The sequence below is a fragment of the Limulus polyphemus genome, unplaced genomic scaffold (assembly GCF_000517525.1).
Source record: "Limulus polyphemus unplaced genomic scaffold, Limulus_polyphemus-2.1.2 Scaffold524, whole genome shotgun sequence".
Taxonomy (NCBI): domain Eukaryota; kingdom Metazoa; phylum Arthropoda; class Merostomata; order Xiphosura; family Limulidae; genus Limulus; species Limulus polyphemus.
In genome coordinates this window covers 65,118-87,747 of record NW_013666134.1, presented here as the reverse complement: position 1 = coordinate 87,747, position 22,630 = coordinate 65,118, and the positions used below count along the sequence as shown (strand labels likewise).

Below are 22,630 nucleotides of genomic sequence, written 5' to 3'. Positions count from 1 at the left end.
ATGGTTTTCAATCTTTCAGTCTTTAAGTTCAATAAGCTCATCATTGGGCCACAAAAAAACCAATGTAAATCAACTCTTGGGTGAGCCGAGACAACAGTATTAATCTGGATTCCATTTCTTGTTCTAGATACTGTTTATGCTATTCAAAAATATCTTACTCTTCTCTATCATGTGGAATTTTAATTTTTAAAGAATCTTTACAGACTAAAATTGTTATTAGTGCCATCTGAATAGAAACACTGTTTTCAGGTCAGCTCTAAAATAGTGCATGCAGATTTACTAGCTTATTTTTAAGTTTTCTTAGTAGAACCTTACAATATTAAAAATAATTAATTTTATCAAATTGTTGAAAAGTTAATAAAAATTATGGGTTTTCAGCCTTAATATTTTCTCCAGGTAAGAAAACACTTGTTAATTTTAATAAGAAAACAAAACAAAAAAAAACGGTTACTTAATCTTTTAATAGAATTCGGAATCTTTGAAATATATTTAATTGGGAAATTTCAATTATGAAATAGTTTTCAGCCATAACTTTAGTTAATTATTATTTCATCAGAACATAACACATCTTTATACGCACACACAAAAACAACACTTTTTCAATGTTATTTTGAAAATAAGCATTTGTTTCTAGAATTATAACAACAGTTATTTTGCTATAGTGGATTCTCAATGTTGCTTAAATTAATTACATGAATGTACTACAGGTCTTCATGTAGGACACACATGGAATACACTTCAACACATACGTATATACATTTAAGATAAGGAGTAAAAGGGTTTGGTTTGTTTCAGACATATGCAAAGTTACATAAGTGTTATTCGTACCAGCTGTCCCTGATCTTGAACCAACAAACTATAGGGAAGTTAGCGTCAATCTATAACTCTTGGGCAACCCTATCGAATGGTAGATTTGACAGTCACTTTTATCAGTAAATTAATTTGATGTTATAGTGAATATAATTTTTTAACAAGATTTTAATCAAGAATCTGGATTTTTATTAAGAATGATATACTGCTCATTTTAAGTAAGGTCTTATTCTTCCATGTTAAAAATGTACAGATCTAAAACTGAAAACACCACACAAGTAAAAAAAAGACAAAAAAAAGACATTAAATTAAACATTATTCACGTGTAAGCCTCATATCACTCGGCTGATATTAGGTTATAATTTTAGGTTGAAGCACAGATTTACCTCAATGAATATTAGACTTCTCAACTTTCCTTATAAAAGTAATTCTTCTAACACCTGAACAGGTGCTCGAGGGAACTGAGTAATTATCAGAAGAATAAGAAACTATGAGAAAGAAGAATTGTTTTGAATCTCTCAGTACAAATAAGATAATGTTTAAAAACTAGCTTCTTTTTGTTTGTTTAGAGTTAAGTACAAAGCTACACAGTGGCTTCTCTGTGCTGTGTTCACCACAGGTATCAAAACCTGTTTTTAGCATTATAAGCCTTCAGACTTACCACCATGTTACTGGGGGTCTTTGTATGGCACAGATACTCAACAGGTTAATTACCTTGGAACACTAACAGTTATACATCAGAATTCACACAAGTGACCTAAGACCAAAGTCAGAAACAAACTGCTAATAAATTATGTAATGGATCATTGATGAATTCTTACTTTTAGACTGTGTAAAACTAACATGGTTAGCGAGATCAGAATAAGTGAGACTGAAATGGCATTTAACTTTTTAGTTACATTATACTTTCACCGTTATGTTATTGTACAGAACCAAAATAATGAAGATACTGAACAACCTTCATTAGGGTTCAGTCTGATCATTCAATATTTTTCACACAATATATACATTTGGAAACTCACGGTCACAATAGTTAATAATCTGTCAGTCTTTTAGTTTTAAACAAGTTCTTCAGTGTATCGTAAGATATTTTTGCCTATCTTTTTATTCAAATTCACAATGATAAAATTCAATCTCACCTGCTTCCTACATACACATACTACATGAAATCTCTTAAGATATTATTTCTTTATTATTATTTTCTTTTTTGTGTGTGTGTTCAAAAAAATATTTAAATAAATCAAACTAATTTTATTTCCAGGCTAAAAAAAAACAAAATCAGACAACCTGGGTTATTAGATAAATAAACTAAATCACATTCTTTGTTCTTTATAGAAAACAAAGTTGTCCAAAATGACATCACAGAAATTAAAAAAAATATTTATTGGCCTCATGTAGCATAAATTAAAGCAGTAACCGCTATGTGATGAGCCACGTGATTGTTCAAAAGAAAGACTGACAGTATTCAAATATGGCAGTCCAAATGCAGCTGCATGTTTTGACATAAACATATTCACATTTAAACCAAATTAAAAAGAATATAACTGACTCTGGACAAATGGAATTCTAATTTATTTATCATGTCAAGAACAAAAGGGGTGGCTGATCTAGACACTACCTTTCCTATACCAGAAAAGGCACAGAATTCTTCATTTCAGCTAACTCAAGTACAGTCTTACGTAAGTAAGCGTGATGCGTTATGCACACACATGGCATATATTGATTCAATTATAATAGAGTATGGTTTAATTATTTAACTTATTTATGTACTCTATCAAGAGTAGTAAATTCACAAAAGTTTACAGATGATTCCTGAAATTTTGTCAGATTTGAAATACCTTTAACTTTACCATGTGGTTTGATAAACTTTAAATGAATCTAAATCATGATTTTATAGGTATATACACATACACGCACAAAAACATATACTGATATATGTACACATATATGTTAAATTTAAGAATTTTTATTTGTATATTTAGAGAGAAAAGTTCAAATTCAACTAAATAAGAAATTTGGATATTTACGTGGAGGAAAAAGCAAACATTTTTAAAGTTAACAACATTCTGAAGTTTGCATCAGTTGACTCACTAACACTAACTAGATGCTATAATTTAATATAGATTAACTAGTACAATTTATTTAAGAGTATTACCAATATCACTCACCACATTAATCAAAACTTCAGTGTGATTCTTACTCTTATGTGATAAACATTTACCATAAACTCAATATTTTTGTAAGGGCAGATCAATCGGCATTAAAAAAATCATGAATATTATCAAAATCAAATAATTTGTACATCTTCTTAAAGTTTTAAAAACATTTGACTTGTCTGTACTGCAGATTTTCTATTCAATTAAATTTCTTAATTATTACTACTACTATTAGTATCTGATGGTTTGTTTTAAATTACAATATTGATGACATATACCAATCAGCATAACTCTTCGTTTAAACTACTTCATTGAAGCTCATAAAAATCAGAAATATTAAATTTATCTAATATTTCTTTTCATTAAAAAGGCACAACACACGATGCTTAATTGTAATGATTGGGAAAACAGTATAATTATACAGCTGATTAGGTTTCCTGGTGGTACGGAAAGTAAACGTTCCAATAAACAATATTCCTGTGTAAAGTTTTTCCTTCTCTGCTTCACTGAAGGACTAGACCAATCTAAGAGAAATAATTATGAAAATAAGGAAAAAATTAAAATATTGAAACACATTTTACACAAGGTTATTAATATGTAAAACAATAATGGAAAACAAACAGAATTTGCATCTATAATAATAGTATTTAACAAACCATATTGCTTATAAATTCTTGAACACAAAATACATTAACGGAAATAATTAATCACTAAATTATATTTAATTACAATTGTTTGTTTGTAATTAAACATAAAGCTACACAATGGGCTATCTGTGCTCTGCCCACCACGGGTGTTGAAAGCCTGTGTCTAGCATTGTAAGTCTGCAGACATACGACTATGTTACTGGGGGGTCAACAACAGTTTTAATATATATGTATAGAAATATAATAATAATATACAATGAATACTAGAACAGCTACCGTTAAATTTAAATTACAATTGAACATTATACCTTGTTTGGAGTCATTGGTTGACAACGCCAGTTATACAAATAATATTGCAAATTTCCATCCCCAATTCCAAACTTAAGTTTTTCAAGAAATTCTTTGTTGTCCATGAGATCTAAGGCATTAAAAACATCAAATCCAGACTGAAAAACAAGAAAAGGAATATATTGAAACTTCCACAACACACAACAGAAATATACAGCTTATCATTATATAAACATACAACAGAAATATACAGCTTATCATTATATAAACATACAACAGAAATATACAGGTTATCATTTGACAGCACCCTTGACAACATATAAAATTATCCACAACAATTACTGTTTTTAATATTGTTTAAACATAGGTATGTATTATCATACAAAAAAACTTTCAGGCTGAACACCACATTGAAATATAAAGATTTTATTAACCCACAAGATTTCTAGTTCTTTTAAAAGTTTTTTTAGGTAAAATTGCAGCAATAAACTGAGAAAACCTGTTAAAAATAATGGAGTGCGATTGTCAGAAAAATTATGAGATATACAATTGTTAATGCATGAACAATATGAAAACAGTCTCTCTAACAATATATGATTATGAATCTTAGCTTTGTTGGTTTGATATCTCATGTATGTTCAGCAACTAATCAGTTGCTGTTCTATTGGCAAACTATTAAAATCCACAAACAACAATTAAACACAATTAAAATCTTTATTTAAGCCGATCAGTGGTTGTAAAAGTCACTACATGTTTCATCGTGGTATCACGTCTCTTTAGGAGTGTGAAAAACGGTAACTGTGTGCTATATAAGTACAAAAGCCATGGTCATATGACACTAGTTTACAAATCAAAAAAGATCACGCCATCTACATATTTTCCGATTTTCTGACCCTTCAGCCTTATTTAAGATCAAGTTGCTTTTGCTGTGTTTCATTAGAAATATTAGCAACCATTGAAATAATGAAACACAGCAAAAATAAATAAATAATTATGAAGGGTTAAAAAATCAGAAAGTATGTAGATGGTGTGATCTTTTTTTTTTTAAGTTGTAAACTAGTTTCACATAATGATGGGTTTTGAACTTATATATAGCACACAGTAACTGTTTTGAACACTCCTGAAAATGACGTGAAACCATGTTGAAACACGTAGAGTGAATTTTACAACCGTTGTTCATTTGTGGATTTTCATATTTTAAATATATACACAAGTTCCTTGAATTTTAACCTTTTAATATCCTATTGGGAAGTTGAATTAATATGACCAGTAAGTACTATTTGGTTTTGGTTTATACGCTGAAGGAGTTTTTAACTTCAATGAAACGTAGTATTTGGAAGAAAGACACAAGGCTTTATTGCTTGTTATTAAACTTAGAGGAGCGTAAATGATGAAGAATTTGTTAGTACTTTGTACAGTAGCACATGGTCATTTAGAATTGTTTTGTATCTTTTTTTTATTTGAAAAAGGTTTGTTTTTTTATTGCCCAAGTGTTAAATTTATTTATGGAATGTTTTGTACAGCAACTATTACTGCATTTTTATTAATATGATAAAACATTAGTTAATTAATTTTGGTGGAGTTCTCTTTCTGTTAAAGTTAGTAAATTAGGTCCTGGTATTTTTTTCTATGTCTGTTTGAACCAAGCAGAGAGTTAACTACACTTTTTTTAAATGTAAAGTAAGACCTTGTCAAATCCAAATGTGACATTAAGTAATTATTGAACTTTTTGAGAAAAATTGTTTTAAGTATTGGCACTTAAATTATAGAAATATAAATATAATAAAGAAGTTAAGTCAGGGCTGTAATTTTAGTATTATGATGTATGGTATTAATACTGTTTTGTTTCTCTTAGTTCATAACTCACTCCATATTACTTTTTCCTTTTAGATCTATACTGAATAAAATTCTTAAAAAATTGCTAAAAAATTGATTTTATTTATAATTATACCCTATGATAACTAACATACACTTAATAAAAGAGAGAGAAATTCAAATACAAATGGTAGCAGTATAATAAAATAAGTGTCATAAGCCTAACTGCTGTATATATATATATACATATATATATATTTAATAGTGAAATGTCTGATATACACTATATTTCCTGAACAAATGCAAAGCAATTTTTGTTATTTAAATAACACAGGAAATGACAATCAAATTGCACACACATACTAATCCAAGGGATTGGGTTGACTATTTTTAGAAGAGTTGTCATTGACTTATTGCGACAGGCATCAGCTAGAAGTTAAATATTTTGGAATTAAAGACAGTCTGCATACTCGTATCTGATTAGATCATCTGTTATTTATACAGTGATCAATCTAGACTGGGATATTTTCGTAACATTTTGGGCTCCATTACTAAATATCTTGTAGATAATCTTTTGCTTTTAAATGGCAATGTTTTCATTAGTTAATTCCTAAAAGTGCGGATCCCTTCATTCATTTGGAGCATGAGCACATGTGCATCCTCCAGTAGACCTTGCAGATCTAAAGGATTCTATCTCAAGTTCCAATGTTCACTTTTTTTTTTACCTCTCCTCTCCTTGAGGAATTGCCATGGTGATTAGATCATGCCCATACTACTTTCAGTATTCTCTTACCATCTCCAAAACCAGATCTTTTGGCACTTGGATGTAGGACAAGTGTTCACTCCACATCAATGTTCTTGAATATCTTGCTGTTCCTTGGGCATGTTCCCATTCCTGCCCATACTGATGGATCACTTTGTTATGATCCACTCCATCATTTCCACAGTTGTTTCTTACACCCACCATCCAGAAGGCACCAGTTTCAGGAACCTTTGTTATTGGGCATTAAACCTACTCTTCTGAGCCCACTCACATCTGGTTTGTCTTGTTGCTTGTCATTTACCGGGAGCTATGAATTTGATGGTGGACTGCTTCCTTCAGTCAATCTGCATTTTACCAATGGAGTGGTCTGTATGCCACCAGGTCTTTCATTTGGTTTCCTCTTGGTTGGACACACCTCTCAGAGACACCTTTGCCACACTTCTCAACTCCAGGCTCTTCTCTTCTGGTTCACTATTTCACATCTCAGCCAGGCCTGGTCTTACCTCTTTGTCTCCTCCCTTGGGTCCTCACCTTGATACGCGATGCTCCTTGTTGGGTCTTATTGTTGGTGCTTTTTTGACCAGTTCAGCTTGGTTTTCTCTGCTTCTTTGCTTAGCATCCAGATCCTCCTTTCTCTACCCAATATTCCTTCTCTATTACTTCACCTTACTCAACTAATATCTCTTCTCTGTTGCCTCACCCTCATATGTCTATTTTTTCATAGAGGGATATTTTCCCTTCATCTTCACATGTGGGTTTTATCCGGTCCATCACTTATCGGGCTTGACCCTCTGATCATGTGGCATTCCTGTTGTTGCTCTTCCACTGTGTTTGTTTATCAATGACAGTGGTGGGTCTTTCATTGTTGGTTCATCTGCCACTGTCTTATTTCTGGCCATCATACTATGAACTACCTTTTTGCATTTTAACCTGGCCATATGTCCATGGTTTGTCAGTCTCCACCTTTGCTAGTTATTGGGTGGCCTTGTCCATAGCATTTTGCTTTCCTGCATACCACAGGGAGTTTCATCTTCTGTCCTCCCACTCTGCTTTTTCATTCTTTACTGACCTCCTTGCTTAACTTCCATGCATGACTAGGACCTTAATGAAGTTTTACATGCTCTCGGGCCTCATTTGAGCTATTGGCTTCTTGCCTTTTATACTGTCTTTCTCCCCAGACTTATTTTCTCCTTCTCGCTTGCATTATACATTATTTGGATGTCTATGCTATGAATGCTTCTCGCACCCTCTTCCACCACACTTGTATACTCTCCCCTGACAAATCTTTCCTTCCTAAGACTTCTATCACATGGACCGTACTTTCTCTTCTATCTCCCTTCCTTCTGTATTTCACTGAACTTGATCATTAGAATCTGGATAAGCTCCTGTGTCCTGTTTAGGCTACTCAGGGTTACTTATCATGGACCTCTTCCTTTCTGGGTCCCAGTTGTCATCTTTTTCTACCATAGGGCCCCTCTTCTTCCAGGGACCTTTCTCCTTCTACCTTTATTGAATGGATGAGTCTACTCCTCTAGATGTAGATGCTCACAGGCTATTTCACATTTATTCACATTTGATTCATCACCTTTCTCTTTCTCTTGCTTCTCATCTTCACTGGCCATAGGATAAGATCCTCCAGGTGAGCATATGGACAACTTTCCACATATTCACCACTCATTATCTACACCATTTGGCTGTTTCGTCTTCTGCTGGGTTTAGGCTTCCCTCAGTTGCCATTCTTCAATCACCCCACTGTCTTTGAAAAGAAGAATTATTTTTCAGAGCCCCTTTTTTAATTTCATAGGATCCCACCAGGTGACTGGTGTTACCTCTCATGATATGTTTATCCAAAGTCTGTATTAAGACAGGACAGCAGAAACCTTTCATACTATCTACTGTAGCTCTATCAATGCCCACTGTAAGATGGGGGTGTTCTGCAAGACCACTTGAGGTATCCTTGTTGTATACATATTTATTAAGTTGTCCCAATACAGACTGCACATATTCCATGAACTATCATGGAAAAATCCAACACCAGGGAATGTTCTACCAACTTCTTTGGCTTACACTATCTGGCTTTTAAAAATAGGGTTTCATGGTCACCCATTGCACTGTCTCCAATAAAAGACCTTTCTGGCTGGAGGTCTAATGAGGATCCTGACACTTCTTCGAGTCTCCCCAGTATGAATTCTCTATCCCCCACCCTCCACCTTCTCTTCAGGTGGAACTTGGGAGACCCCTACCATTTACCAGTTCCTAGCTTCTAGGTCAGTGGATCATGGAGAATCCTTATCGGTTGGACTTAGCACAATACAGTGAGAAGTGGGGTGATAATGATGCTGTCAGCATAGTGCACATCACCCTTCAAAAAACTTAATACATATCTATTGTGCTCACCTCCTGTAGCCAGAGTCTGTTCAGTACAGTTGAGATGAGTATACAATGTATAGTCTGAACACACCCCAACTACACTACACCTGTTGGCTTTCTGACCACTTGTGTGCAAGTAGTCAGACAATTATGTTCTCATTCTGCCTGTCTTTACAACATGAGGCTTATTTGCATCTTTCCCCCCTCCCTACTTCTTGGGTGAAGAGTGTACCATGGTCGAGACAAGATGCAGCTTTCCATGAGTGTGGTAGACCAACGGAGTCCTTGCCATTAGGGGTCGCACTCGTAGGCTTCCCTTAAAGTTCTTTCTGAAGGGAACTTCTCTGAGTAACATTTTTCATCAGCTCCTCCATTACTTCAACATGGAATTCTAGCAGTTTTGTGTGTGGAAGTGAGTTATCATCCCAGAAGCTTACGTTTACCTTACCTGAAAATGTATTTCTGATAGACACTTCTGCACACATTCCCACCCATCCTCCCCATTTCCATATTGCCTCGTTATGAAGTTATCATAAGTGCAAGTGCATAAGTGGATGGCTTTTGTCGCATGGTGACATCATCATGCACCAGCACAGTTCACATTAAAACTTGAAATTGAATGTAAGTCGTCTCAAGGCTTGTGGCATACAAACCTCATAGGCAGACATGCAAGGAAGATGGCTGTTCTGTGTCAAGACTGGACACTTAGTTTTTTGTGCAATAATATATTTTACCAAAACATGAAGTATGGAAAATACTTTGTTAATTCTTAAGCTTGAAGAGGCCTTGGATTGTTGTAATAGTAATCTAATTTCCTGACACTAGAGTTTTAATAACATATGCTTCTTAGAAATTTTTAAAATGCCAAGTTAACCTGATGTCATGATATTTTAGTTTTGTAACACCATTATGATTTTAAATTAGTAAGATAACCCCAACATTTCATGTAGTTATAGCAAACATTTTTACTTCAGTTTAGTGTTAAAAATTTTAATAAGTACATTTTGACTACTCGATATATAAACCAGATAATTAGTAATCAAATTATCCTGATTCTCAATAGAAAAATGGGAAAATAACTGACTTTGCCAGCTTCTACTGCCTGCCATCAACAGTCATGCACCATCCTGCCTACAAGAGTTTGAAAGCTGCCTATTCTTTCTACAATGTCAGTAGGGATGGCAGTATATGTGAACTACTTCACGATCTTCTAGTTGTAGCAAAAAATGTAAGTTGTGTAAAAATAGCAACAGCAATATGTAAACTAGCCTGTGTTCATCTCGTTTGATGTGTATTGTAAGAAAATAATCTCATTTGTTAATTATAAAATTGACAAACAAGATGAGTTTAAACATTTGTATTGAAAATCCTGTATAATCAATGTTTTATATCAGTAATCCCTTGTAAGCCTAACCCCACAGCTTCCATCTTTATTGACAACAAGCAGTAACGTTGTGCTTCACTCAGTTCTGAGAAAAACGATTTCTAGAAAATGGGAAATTTTCTGACTTAAAAACACTGATCAGTAACAGACTTTGAAATATGCATCTCCTTCTGTGAGCAAACAGGTGTTATGTGACTATTGTTGGAATAATTTTGTTTGGATAAAATAAGTTCAAGACTTTAAATAATAGTCTAGAGACAAAGTTTTTTGAGTGGATTATTTTATTTTTTGAACTTTATAACAATGTATCTACCACTATCTATCTAACAAAGTTTCTACTTTGGAAAAGCCAGAGTCCCCAAAAACAAATGAACCTCTCTTACAGGAAGATAATGAGAAGCACAAATCCTGGTGCTCAGATAAACTGTAGCTCAGAGGCAAAGATAAGGCTGAGAAAACACTCAGAAGTACCAAATATAGAGTGGGCATGAAAAAGGACTTAGATCTAACGACAAGCCCCTCAATCAAGTAGCCTTCAATAAAAGAATGGATGTGTGAGATGAGGATACCATCTGAGAATGGACCAATAGAAGACAATCGTTCAAGGCCATGAAGGTGTTGAGCAAAGGCTCTCATGATACCAATAAATATAAAAGGGGTTACCAAGGATTTTGTATTGTGTGTGAAAATGCCATGATATGCAAAGGGTGCAAACATAAGAATTGATTGTCAAAAGAAAAGATAAGACTCAGAAAAGGTTTATTTTTTCAACCAACACACATGAATGATTTCCACCTGGCAGTTTCAGACGATGAAAATATGAACTAAGTTCAATTTTATATACTCCTTTATTTTTCTCTAAAATTCCTTTATTCATCCTAAAATATTACTGTATTTGTCCTGTTTATTTCTGGACCCTGCTGAAAGGCCTGAATTGAATATCTTTCAACTACTACTTTTGAGTCTTTCTTCACTGAAGTTACACATTTTAGTGAGGAAGAGAAAAAATTTAAAATTAAGTTATCAATTAAGTTCATTGTTCATAAAAATAGTAACTCATTCATTCTTTAAAAAATGCTGGGTAGATTTGACTACATTTTTTTTATAAATTACTGCTCTCTTACATTTCAAACTAGGATCATATTAATTTTATTCAAAAAGCTCAAAATTTTTAAGCTAAAAGCAAAGCTGAGATCTTGTTTCCCTTGTCTAAAAAATGCAATAAGCTACATTAAATGTATCAATAAATACGAATAAACTCTTGAAATACTGTAATAATTAGTGTAATTATTATTCATATATATTTTTAGATATTGATAGTAAGGTTTGTAATATAAATTTATGCATAATCACACATGTGTCAAACTGTATTGTCCAGAAATGTTTCCTATGAACAACACATGCTACTAAACTACAATTTTGTTGCTGAAAATTTTCTTTTTTTTCGAATGTTCATGTATAAAGAAAGACTTAACATTCTCAGAAGAATATAAATATAAAGTTAAAGTTAAATGAAGTATAAAGAATATAAATGAAACTTTGTAGCTACAAATATTTATTCAATGTATTAATAACATGACTTTTTGTTTTCCTTTTTACAGAAATTTTGTATTTTTCTGCTAAATCTAAGTAAATTGACAATTTAAGAATAAAGAACAAACTTTTTCTGAATTGTTGTTTAGTTAGTCAGTTCACCAGGTAGGCTGTTTTCACAGCTTAGACAACAATAGAAAAAAGTGTTCTGTTGATTGTTTTTTAACTAAAGTTAATTCATTTATATTTTGTATACTGTTTAGGGCACTTCAGCCACCAGGGTGGTTACAGGAATGGCATTGTGGTGTACGGGTTGTGAAAAGTAACAAACTTGTGGGTTTCATCTGTGCTGTTCCTGCCACGATAAGAGTTTATGACCAGTATGTTAATATTTGTCATAACTGCTGTGTATTTCTTTAGTCCCAAGTAGGTGCATTCATGGCCAGTGTCATGAGCTAGTATCAAAGGAACTAATCATTATTTAACAAAACCTCATTCTTAAAAGATTAGTTATACCACAATACTTAAATTTGTTAAAGAGTTAATAAGAAGAATAAAATGCTTTGTTATTGATATTGTAATACTTATTGTTATAGTAACCAGGTTTATTTTAGCTAATACCATATCTGCAAACTTGTTAAAATTGTAATTTAAGTTTAAATAGGAGTTTCAAAGTGTATATTAAAGGCTCAGAGGTTTGTATAGTGAAGAAACACCTATTAACTTGAAAAACATTTGTTATAGTCGCTAATATTTTATACAGCTCATACTAATGAATGAAGCTGATTTAAAAACATAAAACTTTCTACTATGTTGTAGGTTATTAAAACTTTATTAAGCTGGAACTACAAATGAAAGACAAGCATCTTTAGTGTAGTTAACTGGAAACATGAAAATATTGCCAACTCCAAGAATTGTATTAGACTAGTTTATGCACATGTAGTAACATTTTACATGAATGTGTTCAATAAAATGTACATTCCACAAATATCCACAAAGATATCTAATCAGATAACTTGGGCTACATGTTCATTTTACTATTGTTAGTATGAAAAGATAACTTTTTTCTACTGTTCTGATCACACAGATGAAATTCTTTTTTTATATTCTACCTAATGGTTTTCTTGGTTTACATTATTAAATATTTGACACTGAATAAATCTAGATTGTTTCTTAAAGCTTTTTCATCTTGTGACTTCTATGCATGGAATCAGGGTTTCGGCTAGAAGTACGAGGCATTACTACTTGATCCACTAAGTTTAAAGTTAATTTTGGTCTTCTGCGATACAACTATGTTGTAAACATACTAAAATCATCTTTATCATTTTGCTTCAGTCATTGAATGACTTGTCATTCCAAAATCTTAATATTACTCCTTCCTTGTTTATTAAACACTTTTCTGTGGAATGTCAAAATTTTTATTTTATAATTTATTGAACTTTCACTTTGGATTATTCTGTATTTGTTCAATTTTATGTCTTCTCCACTTTTTTTTCAGAAGTCCATTTAGGGCTATTCTATTGTACTTCACATTCGTATTGTTTTTTTCTGGTAGGATTTTGTTGGAAGTGTGTAAAAGTTATTTATGTTCCTACTGTTTGGATATAAGTCTATATGTGTTCAGAATTATGTCAAGAATTTCACTAAATATTGTAAGTGCATTACCAAAAACTTGAATGTTTTTCACATAAATTGACCATGAAAGATCAGTTTAAGTTTTGGGACAATTTTGGTGTAGTATTAGTTCCAGTTTAAGATGATAGTTTTAAGTGATAAAAGAAAATGTTCTTTTATGTGTTTTTCCAAACCAGTCTTGTTATTGTAAATATTGTAGTGTAAGTTTTGGGACTATATTGGATATCAAAGGGGTTATTACCAAGTCTGTTATATGTTGCTCAGATTCTGGGCTCTAGCCCAGAAGCAATGCTTGAGAAAACAGACACTTACTTTTACAATTTACTCCATGAAAAAATATGTATTACGGCTATGCTTTTTTTGTTACTTGTATGCTCATTTAAAAATGAAATTAAGAATTCTGTAATCTGGTCATTCTATTCATTTCAGTGTTCAGAAAATGGTGGAAATTAACTTCTTGTGTGTTCACAAGAAACTTAGGTCAAAGCGAATGGCTCCCGTACTCATTCGAGAAATTACTAGAAGAGTTAACTTGCAAGGAATATTCCAAGCAGTGTATACAGCAGGTGTAGTACTACCAAAACCTATAGGAACATGTAGGTGGGTGATGTTTCCAATGTACAAAGAATTAAAAATTAGAAAAGGGGATTATATATCGAGGATAAAAAGTATTTCTGGTTCTACATTGATAAACAAAGTGAATATAACACAGATCGTTTCTGTTTCAATCCACAAGGATATTAATGAAGAAGAATCATTCAAGACAAGAATCAAAAAAGTCTTCTCTGGTATCTTTCAATTAGTCTTTAGAAAAATCTATGCCAGCATTTAGCGTTGATAGCTTTTCAAATATATCAAAATAACTTTATTAAAACACACAGTGATTCTAGAACTTGATTTCTTATATCAAAACTACCTTGTAACTTTATTAAAATATTCTGAAGTGTATGTAGAAATTCATTATTTTTCCCTCCCTTTTTCAGGTATTGGCATCGCTCTCTAAATCCTCGAAAATTGATTGAGGTTAAGTTTTCCCATCTGAGTCGGAATATGACAATGCAGAGAACCTTAAAATTGTACAAACTTCCTGAGGTACACTTTAGTCTATCACTTATTTTTGTTTCTGTTGAAATTTGATAAATATTTTGAAGTGTCCTCAATTTAATCTATTGTAACCAAGCATTTTACACAACATTCAAAGACTGATATTGTTCACAAATTACATCTTTACTAACAAAAATATAGTAGAAATTTGTCAAATGATTGTGCAATACCAGTTTTTTAAACAGAACAGTTTAGCCATAACTTACTCGTATTCTTGTAACAAGGGATTGAATAATAGCCTTTTTTTTCTAAAAGATAAAACCTTAAGCTTTTTCTTTTGGATTAAAGGGGGGCATGTTAGTTGATTAGAAAACCTGAGTCACGCTAACAAGCATGCTTTGACCACTCATGTAATCAACTAGAGGTTTATCTAACATTAATATTAAGGAAGCCAAAGAACAGAAAAAAGAAGAGCATTATAAAACCAGCAAAGTAAAATAATACAAATAAATTTGGTATAAAATGAGAAAAATCATATGAAAAAGTAACAAACTTTCTAACAATAATGGCAAAAAAAAATGCAAGAATAAATAGAAATAGAAGTATTGGTAAATTTACATAATCATAAAATTAAAGTCACAGAGAAAGCTAATCTTAATTTTTTAAAGACTTGCCAAAGTAGAAGGTGAAGACTTTCTGGGTGGTGACTTGTGGAATGCACAAGACATTTGAAATGCTATTGGTTTGAAATCCACAATGGTCAACTTAAAATGAATGTGGAAAAACAATTGCATTCTGAGTGACCTCTTTTTTTAGTCTGTGTATTTCAGTTGTGGTATCTCAGAAATGCTTCACTGCTCTTCTCGTTGTTATCTATATAGTTTAAAAGGACAATACTTTTAGTGCTTTGAATAACTTCTCTACTATTTTTTTTGACAAGTTTAGCAACCCTAGTGTTTCTCACAAGAAAAAAAGTAATTATTGAAACATTCTACTTAAACAGTGACAGCGTTCTGTTTTTGTATTTATAGAAGCCCAAAATAGAAGGATTCCGACAGCTTGCCCCAAAAGATGTCCATCAGGCTCATGAGCTTTTGAATGAGGTAAGCCTTTGTTTTTTTTTAGATGTTTAGGATGATTGTTTCTTTTCTTATACTGTAATAGCATAATGCAAAGTTAAAAATTAATTTTGTTTTGTGCAGAAAAAAAAAATTTATATACTGCTGAATGATTGTGTAAAGAGTAGCAAAAGTAATAGGAATTTTGATTTTTTTTTCTAGTGCAAAACTGCTTAAACACAATATCCCGAGACAGTATCTTACATCCCCTCCCATGTATAGCTATTCTTGTTCAGTGCTGCCCTATATATGCAAAAAATGTGTGCATGCCACAAGCCTTGAACTCCCATATACACCACGATTAATGTGGTTTACTACATCTCACATGCAACAACCCTCCACCAGTAGTAGAGTGACACACCCTCATGATGCACATGACTCTGTCTATTTGATTCTACCAAACTATCACTTCTCATTAGGCAGTGATTTAGTGCAGATAGTTTTCAATTGTGCTCTCTTCACATGTTAATTTTTTTCTTTTCTTTATTTGACATCTCAAATGCTTATCACCATATACATATTTCTCATCTGTTCAGACAGTGTCTTCACTTTGTCCACTATGGGGTTGTGTATCAGTTTTGCTCCTTGCCTTTTGAGGCTTGCTTTGGCACCATATGTATTTTGTTGGGTGGTCAAAGCCTTTGCCTGACTTCTGTATGCTTGAGGGTTTCGTTTACACCACTACATGGACAGCTGCCTCCTGTTAACTCATTCTGAACTGGAGTCTTCTCAACACACACACTGTTCAATCATGGGGCTTCTGTCTCTTCTATAGCTGGTTATCGAGCTGCTCTATCCAACACCTTTTGTCTTTTCCTCTCCTACCATCTCCCTTTTATTGCATTCCTTCTGGATACATAGACTTCCTCGTTGGGCAGTTCTTCCAAATTGGAATATCAGTCTTGTTCTTCACTGCCTTACATTCCATCTGTTTGAACTTTATCCTCATGTTCCTTGTTTCACCTATCTCTTAAGACTTATTTCCTATTCTTTTTAGCCTATGGTATCGTTAGTCTGATATCTTTGCCATTAACATTTCAAGTACTCTGTTTCATTCCACATATGTTCTCCTTTATCTGGATCGACCTTTCCTACCCAAAACTTCAGTGGCTTGTGAGGGTCATTCTTCATTCTCGATGATTTCATTTCCATCCATTTACCATGTTTATTCCCAGTCTGATCCAGATAGACTGCTTTATCCTGTATGTGCTCTTCATTGTTATATTGCCTCCACATCTTCCTTCTGTGTTTCCCATTCCCACCTTTTCAACCAATGGCAACAGTCCTCTGTATGTGACCTTTCTCTTTCTACCCTTACAAGTTAGTTTCGGCAACTGATTCAATTGGCATATTCCTCCTTGTCTCCTTCCTCCAAAAATCTGTTCCAGGTGTCATTGCATCAGATCAGACACCTTATCTTTTCCCTGGCATCTTACCTCTGTTCTCTGTTGGAGGAAATGTTGCAGTTGGGCATGTGGACTACACCTCATACATTCATTTCTCACTATCTTCATAGGGTGACTGTTTCTTCCTCATTGTGGTACTGCCTTCCTCCTGTTGTCATATTTCAAACTTCATTGCAGCTGTGATTGGGTAAGTTATCTTTCCTCTCTATTTTTTCCTTCCAGTAGTATGTCCCATATAGGTTTAGGATCCTATTCAGTGGTGAGCATTGCCTGTCCAGGTATGCTATCTATTTCTCCAATCTGCAATTTACAGCCATAATGTAAAGCCATGGGCAATAATGCACACTGTCGAGATTGGGTGTTCCACAGGATCGCTAGTAGGTTTTCTTTGAAATATATTTCCTTCATAAACATGCCCATTCTGAACTGTACTAACCCATATACTTACATGGGTAAAGCAGAAGGGGATAGTTGCCCATCCCTGCCATCCATTTGGTTGCATAAGTCAAGGTTGGTCTGCTTTTCAAAATTAGGTTTTCATGGTCGGCTGTTGTACTGTCTCCAATGTTGGCATTCCTCTGGACTCTCAACCACATTTTGCACCCTTTTATTCTTCTAGTGGAGTATGGGAGTCCTTCCCACTTTCCAGTTCCAAGCCGCTTGGTTGGTGGACTATGGAGTAGTCCTGAATGTGATCACTTTTATTCAATAGAGAGTAGGGTGGTGATGTTCTGCTGGTGTAGATGGAGTTTCATCCTCCAATCGTCTGCTCCACCTACAAGTGGTGAGTCCCAGAGGTTGATGTTGCACCCAGCTTTTGTGCAGTTCTATTTGGATGGTGAGGTTGCCTATATTTTCTAGAGGAGATCCATTCCCATGTGGTGAAACCTGGGTGTTGGCATTGCGCTCCAACTTCTCTGCAGTACTATCCAGGGGATAATGATGTGAATATTTCACAAAAATGTGCTCCACCTCCATGCAGTGGGGTCCAAAGGTTGGTGCTGCACCCAGCTTTTGTGTGGTTCTATCAGAGGGTGATGTTGCTTTGGAGTAGATCTGTCACATTGTAGTTCAGCTCTCTGATTGGAATCCCTCATCCTACCATCACATGTGCTCTGGCTTCTGTGTGGTCCTCTCTGGAGGATGATGTTGTCTGGGGTTAAGGTTCTCCCTCTTATACTCTACCTCAGAGAGTTTCACTACCTGAGGCTGATGTTGTGCAGTGAGGTCACTGTCTGATTGAGTGTGGTTTGATGTAACCTGCCACATTCCTTCATACTGTCATTTGGATGTATGGCTGGTTGTGGATTTGTGCATATGTGCCCTGTTTCATAGATTGGTTTGAAAAGTATATAATTTTCTTTTACTCAACTTAAGGTGAAGATGGTGTGGACTCTCCTCCTGTCATGGGTTGGAAGTTGTATTCCCAATGCTGTTTGGTTTTGGACTGGAGTTGACTTGTCACCTGTGGTCTGTCTCACTCTAGCCACTCTGCACCTTGGTGCACATTCCTGTTTTAGATGGTTCTTCTACAGTCTTTCTTTATCAGGATTGAGATTCCAGTATATTGTGGTTTGGATTTGAACCCACTCGGTTTTTCTCTCCCTTTTGGTTGTGCTCCTTCAACTTTCCTCCCATGTATGTGACACCTATTTCCACACTGGGTGCAGAGTATACCTGGTATAGAAGTAGTGTGGTCTCCATGTGTGTTCCTCTCCCAATGGAGATCACATTTCATGGGCGTTCTTTGGACACTTTCGAGGGAAATTTTCCAGTCCCTCTGCCTATTCAATGTGACATTCTAGTTATACATGTGAGAGAGGTAAGGTATTGTATCAGAAGTTATTATTTTCCTGTACTGAAAATATATTTCCAATAGGTACTTACTTTTTCTCACACTTCCAACCTTCCTCCCCACTAAAAACCAATGCTTTTGTTTCTGCCTAATCTCAGAGTGATAGTTTGGTGTAATCAAATAGAGGAAGTCGTGTGTCAATGTGTCGCACTCCTATTGATTGAGGGTTGTGTATCACATAATGACTTGCATACGAGTCATAGTGAACCACGTTGATCATGGGGTACATAGGATTTCAAGGCTCGTGGCATGTGAAAATATTTTTGCATATAGATGGCAGCACTGAACAAGAATAGTTATATGTGTGAGAGGAGGTAAGTACCTATTGGAAATATATTTTCAGTACAGGAAAATAGTTTTTGAATAGAAACTAAAACTTAATTTTATACTTATAAAACAACTTCAGCAACAGAATATGTATGAGAACCAAAAACTTGTTTTACAATACACTTAAATTTTGTCCTTGGTATTGGAAATTGTAGTGAAGTTTTGAATAAATATAACAGTGTACTGCATTAGAATATAAAAAAGGCTGATGCTTTTCTCATGAATTGATTGGAAGGTTTGAACAGTGGCACAAGCAGTGATGATTTTAAACTTTTCAGTATGGGCATGAACTTTGAATAATGTTGACAAAATACTGCCTAGCTGTTTTTAAAAACATGGAACTTTTTAGTAATGTCAGAAAGTAAAAGTTAATTGTAACAGTGCTTCCTTCTTTGTATTGTGTTTTATGGCATTTATAGGACTGATGGAACAAACCCTGACTGAACATGTAGTAGTATATATACTGTTTAGTTCATACTTTTCTCTCTTTTTTTTTGGCAAACTTAAGTAACTTTAAAAAAATAAATCAATCTATGATTTGTAACTTTCCTTTTCAGTCCATGAATTCAGTGTTTGTCTTTTCCCACACAATACCACAGTGACAGTTTGTATATGAATAAATTATACTTAATATTTTACCATTTAAATTGCAATGACCAAATGCCTTATGCTTTAATGTTATTATTAAAACAATTTAACATCTGTGTAGTTTTGATTAATGATTTAGGGAAAAATGATTTCTTTAAATCATTTTATTAGCAATTTCATGTAGATGTTTGCCAATAAAAGTCTGGAAATCTTAAAACTTTGTTTGAAATTACCAGATTTAGTTGGTAATTTGCTAAAAGCTGCCCATTAATTAAAACTGTAATGTCTAGTAAAAATCATCATGTCAAAGAAAAATTATAATTAAGAATGATAGAACAATAATAGATTGAAGTAAAGCTGTACAGATTATTGATATTTGCTTGATTTTTTTAAGTACCTGGAGAAGTTTGACCTTTGCCCTGTGTTCTCAGAAGAAGAATTTTGCCATTGGTTTATCCCACGACTGGATATAGTAGACAGTTTTGTTGTTGAGGTCAGTTTTTTTGTTATATTTCAAACATAAAACTAGTATGTAAAATTGTGAAGCTTATTTGAGAAGGCATCATTGTTACTATAGAAATAAAGATAACTGAGGTTTGTATGCATCCTCAAATTTGAACATTTTCAGTTTCCAGGCATGGAAAGTTCCTGAAAAATAGATCAAGTAACCATGTTCTGGAAATGTCATAGAATTTTCAAATAATCAAATTTAAGATATCAATTTATTGTTCTTGTGTTAAAATGTTTTAAGCATATATGCACACTAACTATTACATATTAATGAGTTCTTCAGAAACCAGTCTAGCTACTTTTGTAATGACTAATACATATCAGTGAGCACTGTAATGTTCTGGGATCACTCGTAGAACAGGAAACTATAACTTGAATCTTTACAGGAAGTTTTATGAAACATCTGAGCAAAGAATCTCCTACTTGAAGAAAAAACCTTGAATTCTCAAACCACTCAACCTCTAACAAGTAGATTTTCTGTTTTTAACAAACAGTAGCTTAGTCATGGACTACTGACAGTGGATCTTGCATAGTATGTTCAGATTGCACAGAGCTAAATGCAAGTAGTGTGCAAGTTTGACATAGGAAACATACAAGAGAGTGAACTAGCAGTCACTGCTAAAGGATCTAAACACCAATAGATGATATCGAGAGACAAATCTGCAGCAAATATTTCCATCAGTATAACACTTTTTTTGCAAAAAGATGGGTACGTTATTATGTGATATTTTATCACCTTTGTGTAAAGTTTTAAACCCTATATCACTGTCACTGTTCCAGGGGAAATATTTTGCCATTTATTATAATAGTATGGGGAGTTAAGCCATTTAAATATCCAATTTTGTTGAGACAGAAGTAAAATTCATTAACCTCAAGGTGCATAAATCATGGAAATAAGTAGGCTATGCCTTGTGAAGCCTTCTTATGATTTGATAAAATATTTGTAATCTGAAGGAATCACTAATATGTATCACTCTTCACATTTCTAGTTTACATTCTGTTGCTACATGGTGCTCAGCGAGGCTTGTTCTCTTGTGTTATAACTGTATAAGGAACATATTCCTAGAACATTCCTTACCAGTTACAGTGTTGAACAAGACTTGTTCTCATAATTTTGATCTTCTTCTTCTTTTCTCTCTCTCTCTTTCTTCTTCTCCCCTCCTTTTTTTTTTAGATGCTGCTACAGGTGTATAGTGAGCATAGTTTCCAGGACTTCTTTTAATAAGTTACAGTGTTTCTTACTGTGATTTATGTTCATTGTTAATATAGGTGTATTAGTGACTCTTTTTGTCCTAACTTGTAGACATTCTTCCTTTCCTTTCTTAATTCCCTGTCTTTAGTATCTATTTAGTCTGCTTGGAGATTGGGCCTCTTGCCTTCTATTTCACTCTTTGGTTCCCCATTTTCATCCTTTCTCACTACCCTCCTGTATTCCTTTTGCTACCTCTACCTTTTGTCTGAGGCACTTCATCTTGCTCCCTTTCTTTGCTCAGATGTCTTTTGTGGTGTTCATTTCTCTTTGCAGACTTGGACTGATGTTGTATGAGTTCAGTATTTGTTATCTTCCCAGGTTTTTCATCTTTCTTCACCTTGCCCTTTGTCTCTGTTCCTCCTCTGGATCAGTCTACCCCTAAACTTCCCATTTCAGGTTCCAGGACTTCCTCTTTCTCACATCCTCTCTCTACCAGATATCTAGTTCATTACTCTTCTTGTCAGTGACTCTCATGTCACATCTGACCCTATGGGTGCCAGTCTCTTCCTCTTTTCTTGTTGTTCATCTCGTTTTCTACTGACAGTCATTTTTTATTTCTCAAACTTGATCTCTCCTCACTTCTCTTCCAATTTTATTTTCTCCTCCCTCTGAGTCCATCTATGGTCTTTTTCTACACATCACTCTTGACATGTCTTCCATATGTTTTCTATGTTCCACTCATCAATTTCGTATCTTCCTACTCCTTACTCTTCCCTTCAACTTAGTGTTGTACATTTGTTTTGTCTGCTTAATCTGATGTACGGTACAGCAGCCTTACAATTCATCCAGATGGGATAGTAGCTAGTATTGCCTTACAATTCATTCAGCTTGGATAGTAGCTAGTATTACCTTACAATTCATTCAGCTTGAATAATAGCTAGTGTTACATTACAATTCATCCATCATGGATAGTAGCTAGTGTTACCTTACAATTCATTCATCTTGGATAGTAGCTAGTGTTACCTTACAATTCATTCAGCTTAGATAGTAGCTAGTATTACCTTACAATTCATTCAGCTTGGATAGTAGCTAGTGTTACCTTACAATTCATTCAGCTTGGATAGTAGCTAGTGTTACCTTACAATTCATTCAGATTGGATAGTAGCTATTGTTACCTTACAATTCATCC

The 22,630-nt window shown here is 33.9% G+C and overlaps 1 protein-coding gene and 1 long non-coding RNA gene across 2 annotated transcripts in view; one reads left to right on the top strand and one right to left on the bottom strand.

Annotated features, from left to right (window-relative positions):
* Positions 1–22,630, top strand: part of LOC106458854 (glycylpeptide N-tetradecanoyltransferase 2-like) — a 49,245-nt gene that overhangs the window by 22,366 nt on the left and 4,249 nt on the right. Inside the window, exons 6-10 of the mRNA XM_013918408.1 lie at positions 12,030–12,146; positions 13,831–14,001; positions 14,385–14,493; positions 15,477–15,548; positions 20,134–20,232. Coding sequence (XP_013773862.1) covers positions 12,030–12,146; positions 13,831–14,001; positions 14,385–14,493; positions 15,477–15,548; positions 20,134–20,232 — 568 coding nt within the window. The remainder of the gene's footprint in view (positions 1–12,029; positions 12,147–13,830; positions 14,002–14,384; positions 14,494–15,476; positions 15,549–20,133; positions 20,233–22,630) is intronic.
* On the bottom strand, positions 2,362–4,057 carry LOC111085640. Its single transcript, XR_002610448.1, has 2 exons — positions 3,922–4,057; positions 2,362–3,490 (listed from the first exon to the last, which is right to left on the bottom strand). It is a non-coding gene; the product is annotated as an uncharacterized LOC111085640 (long non-coding RNA).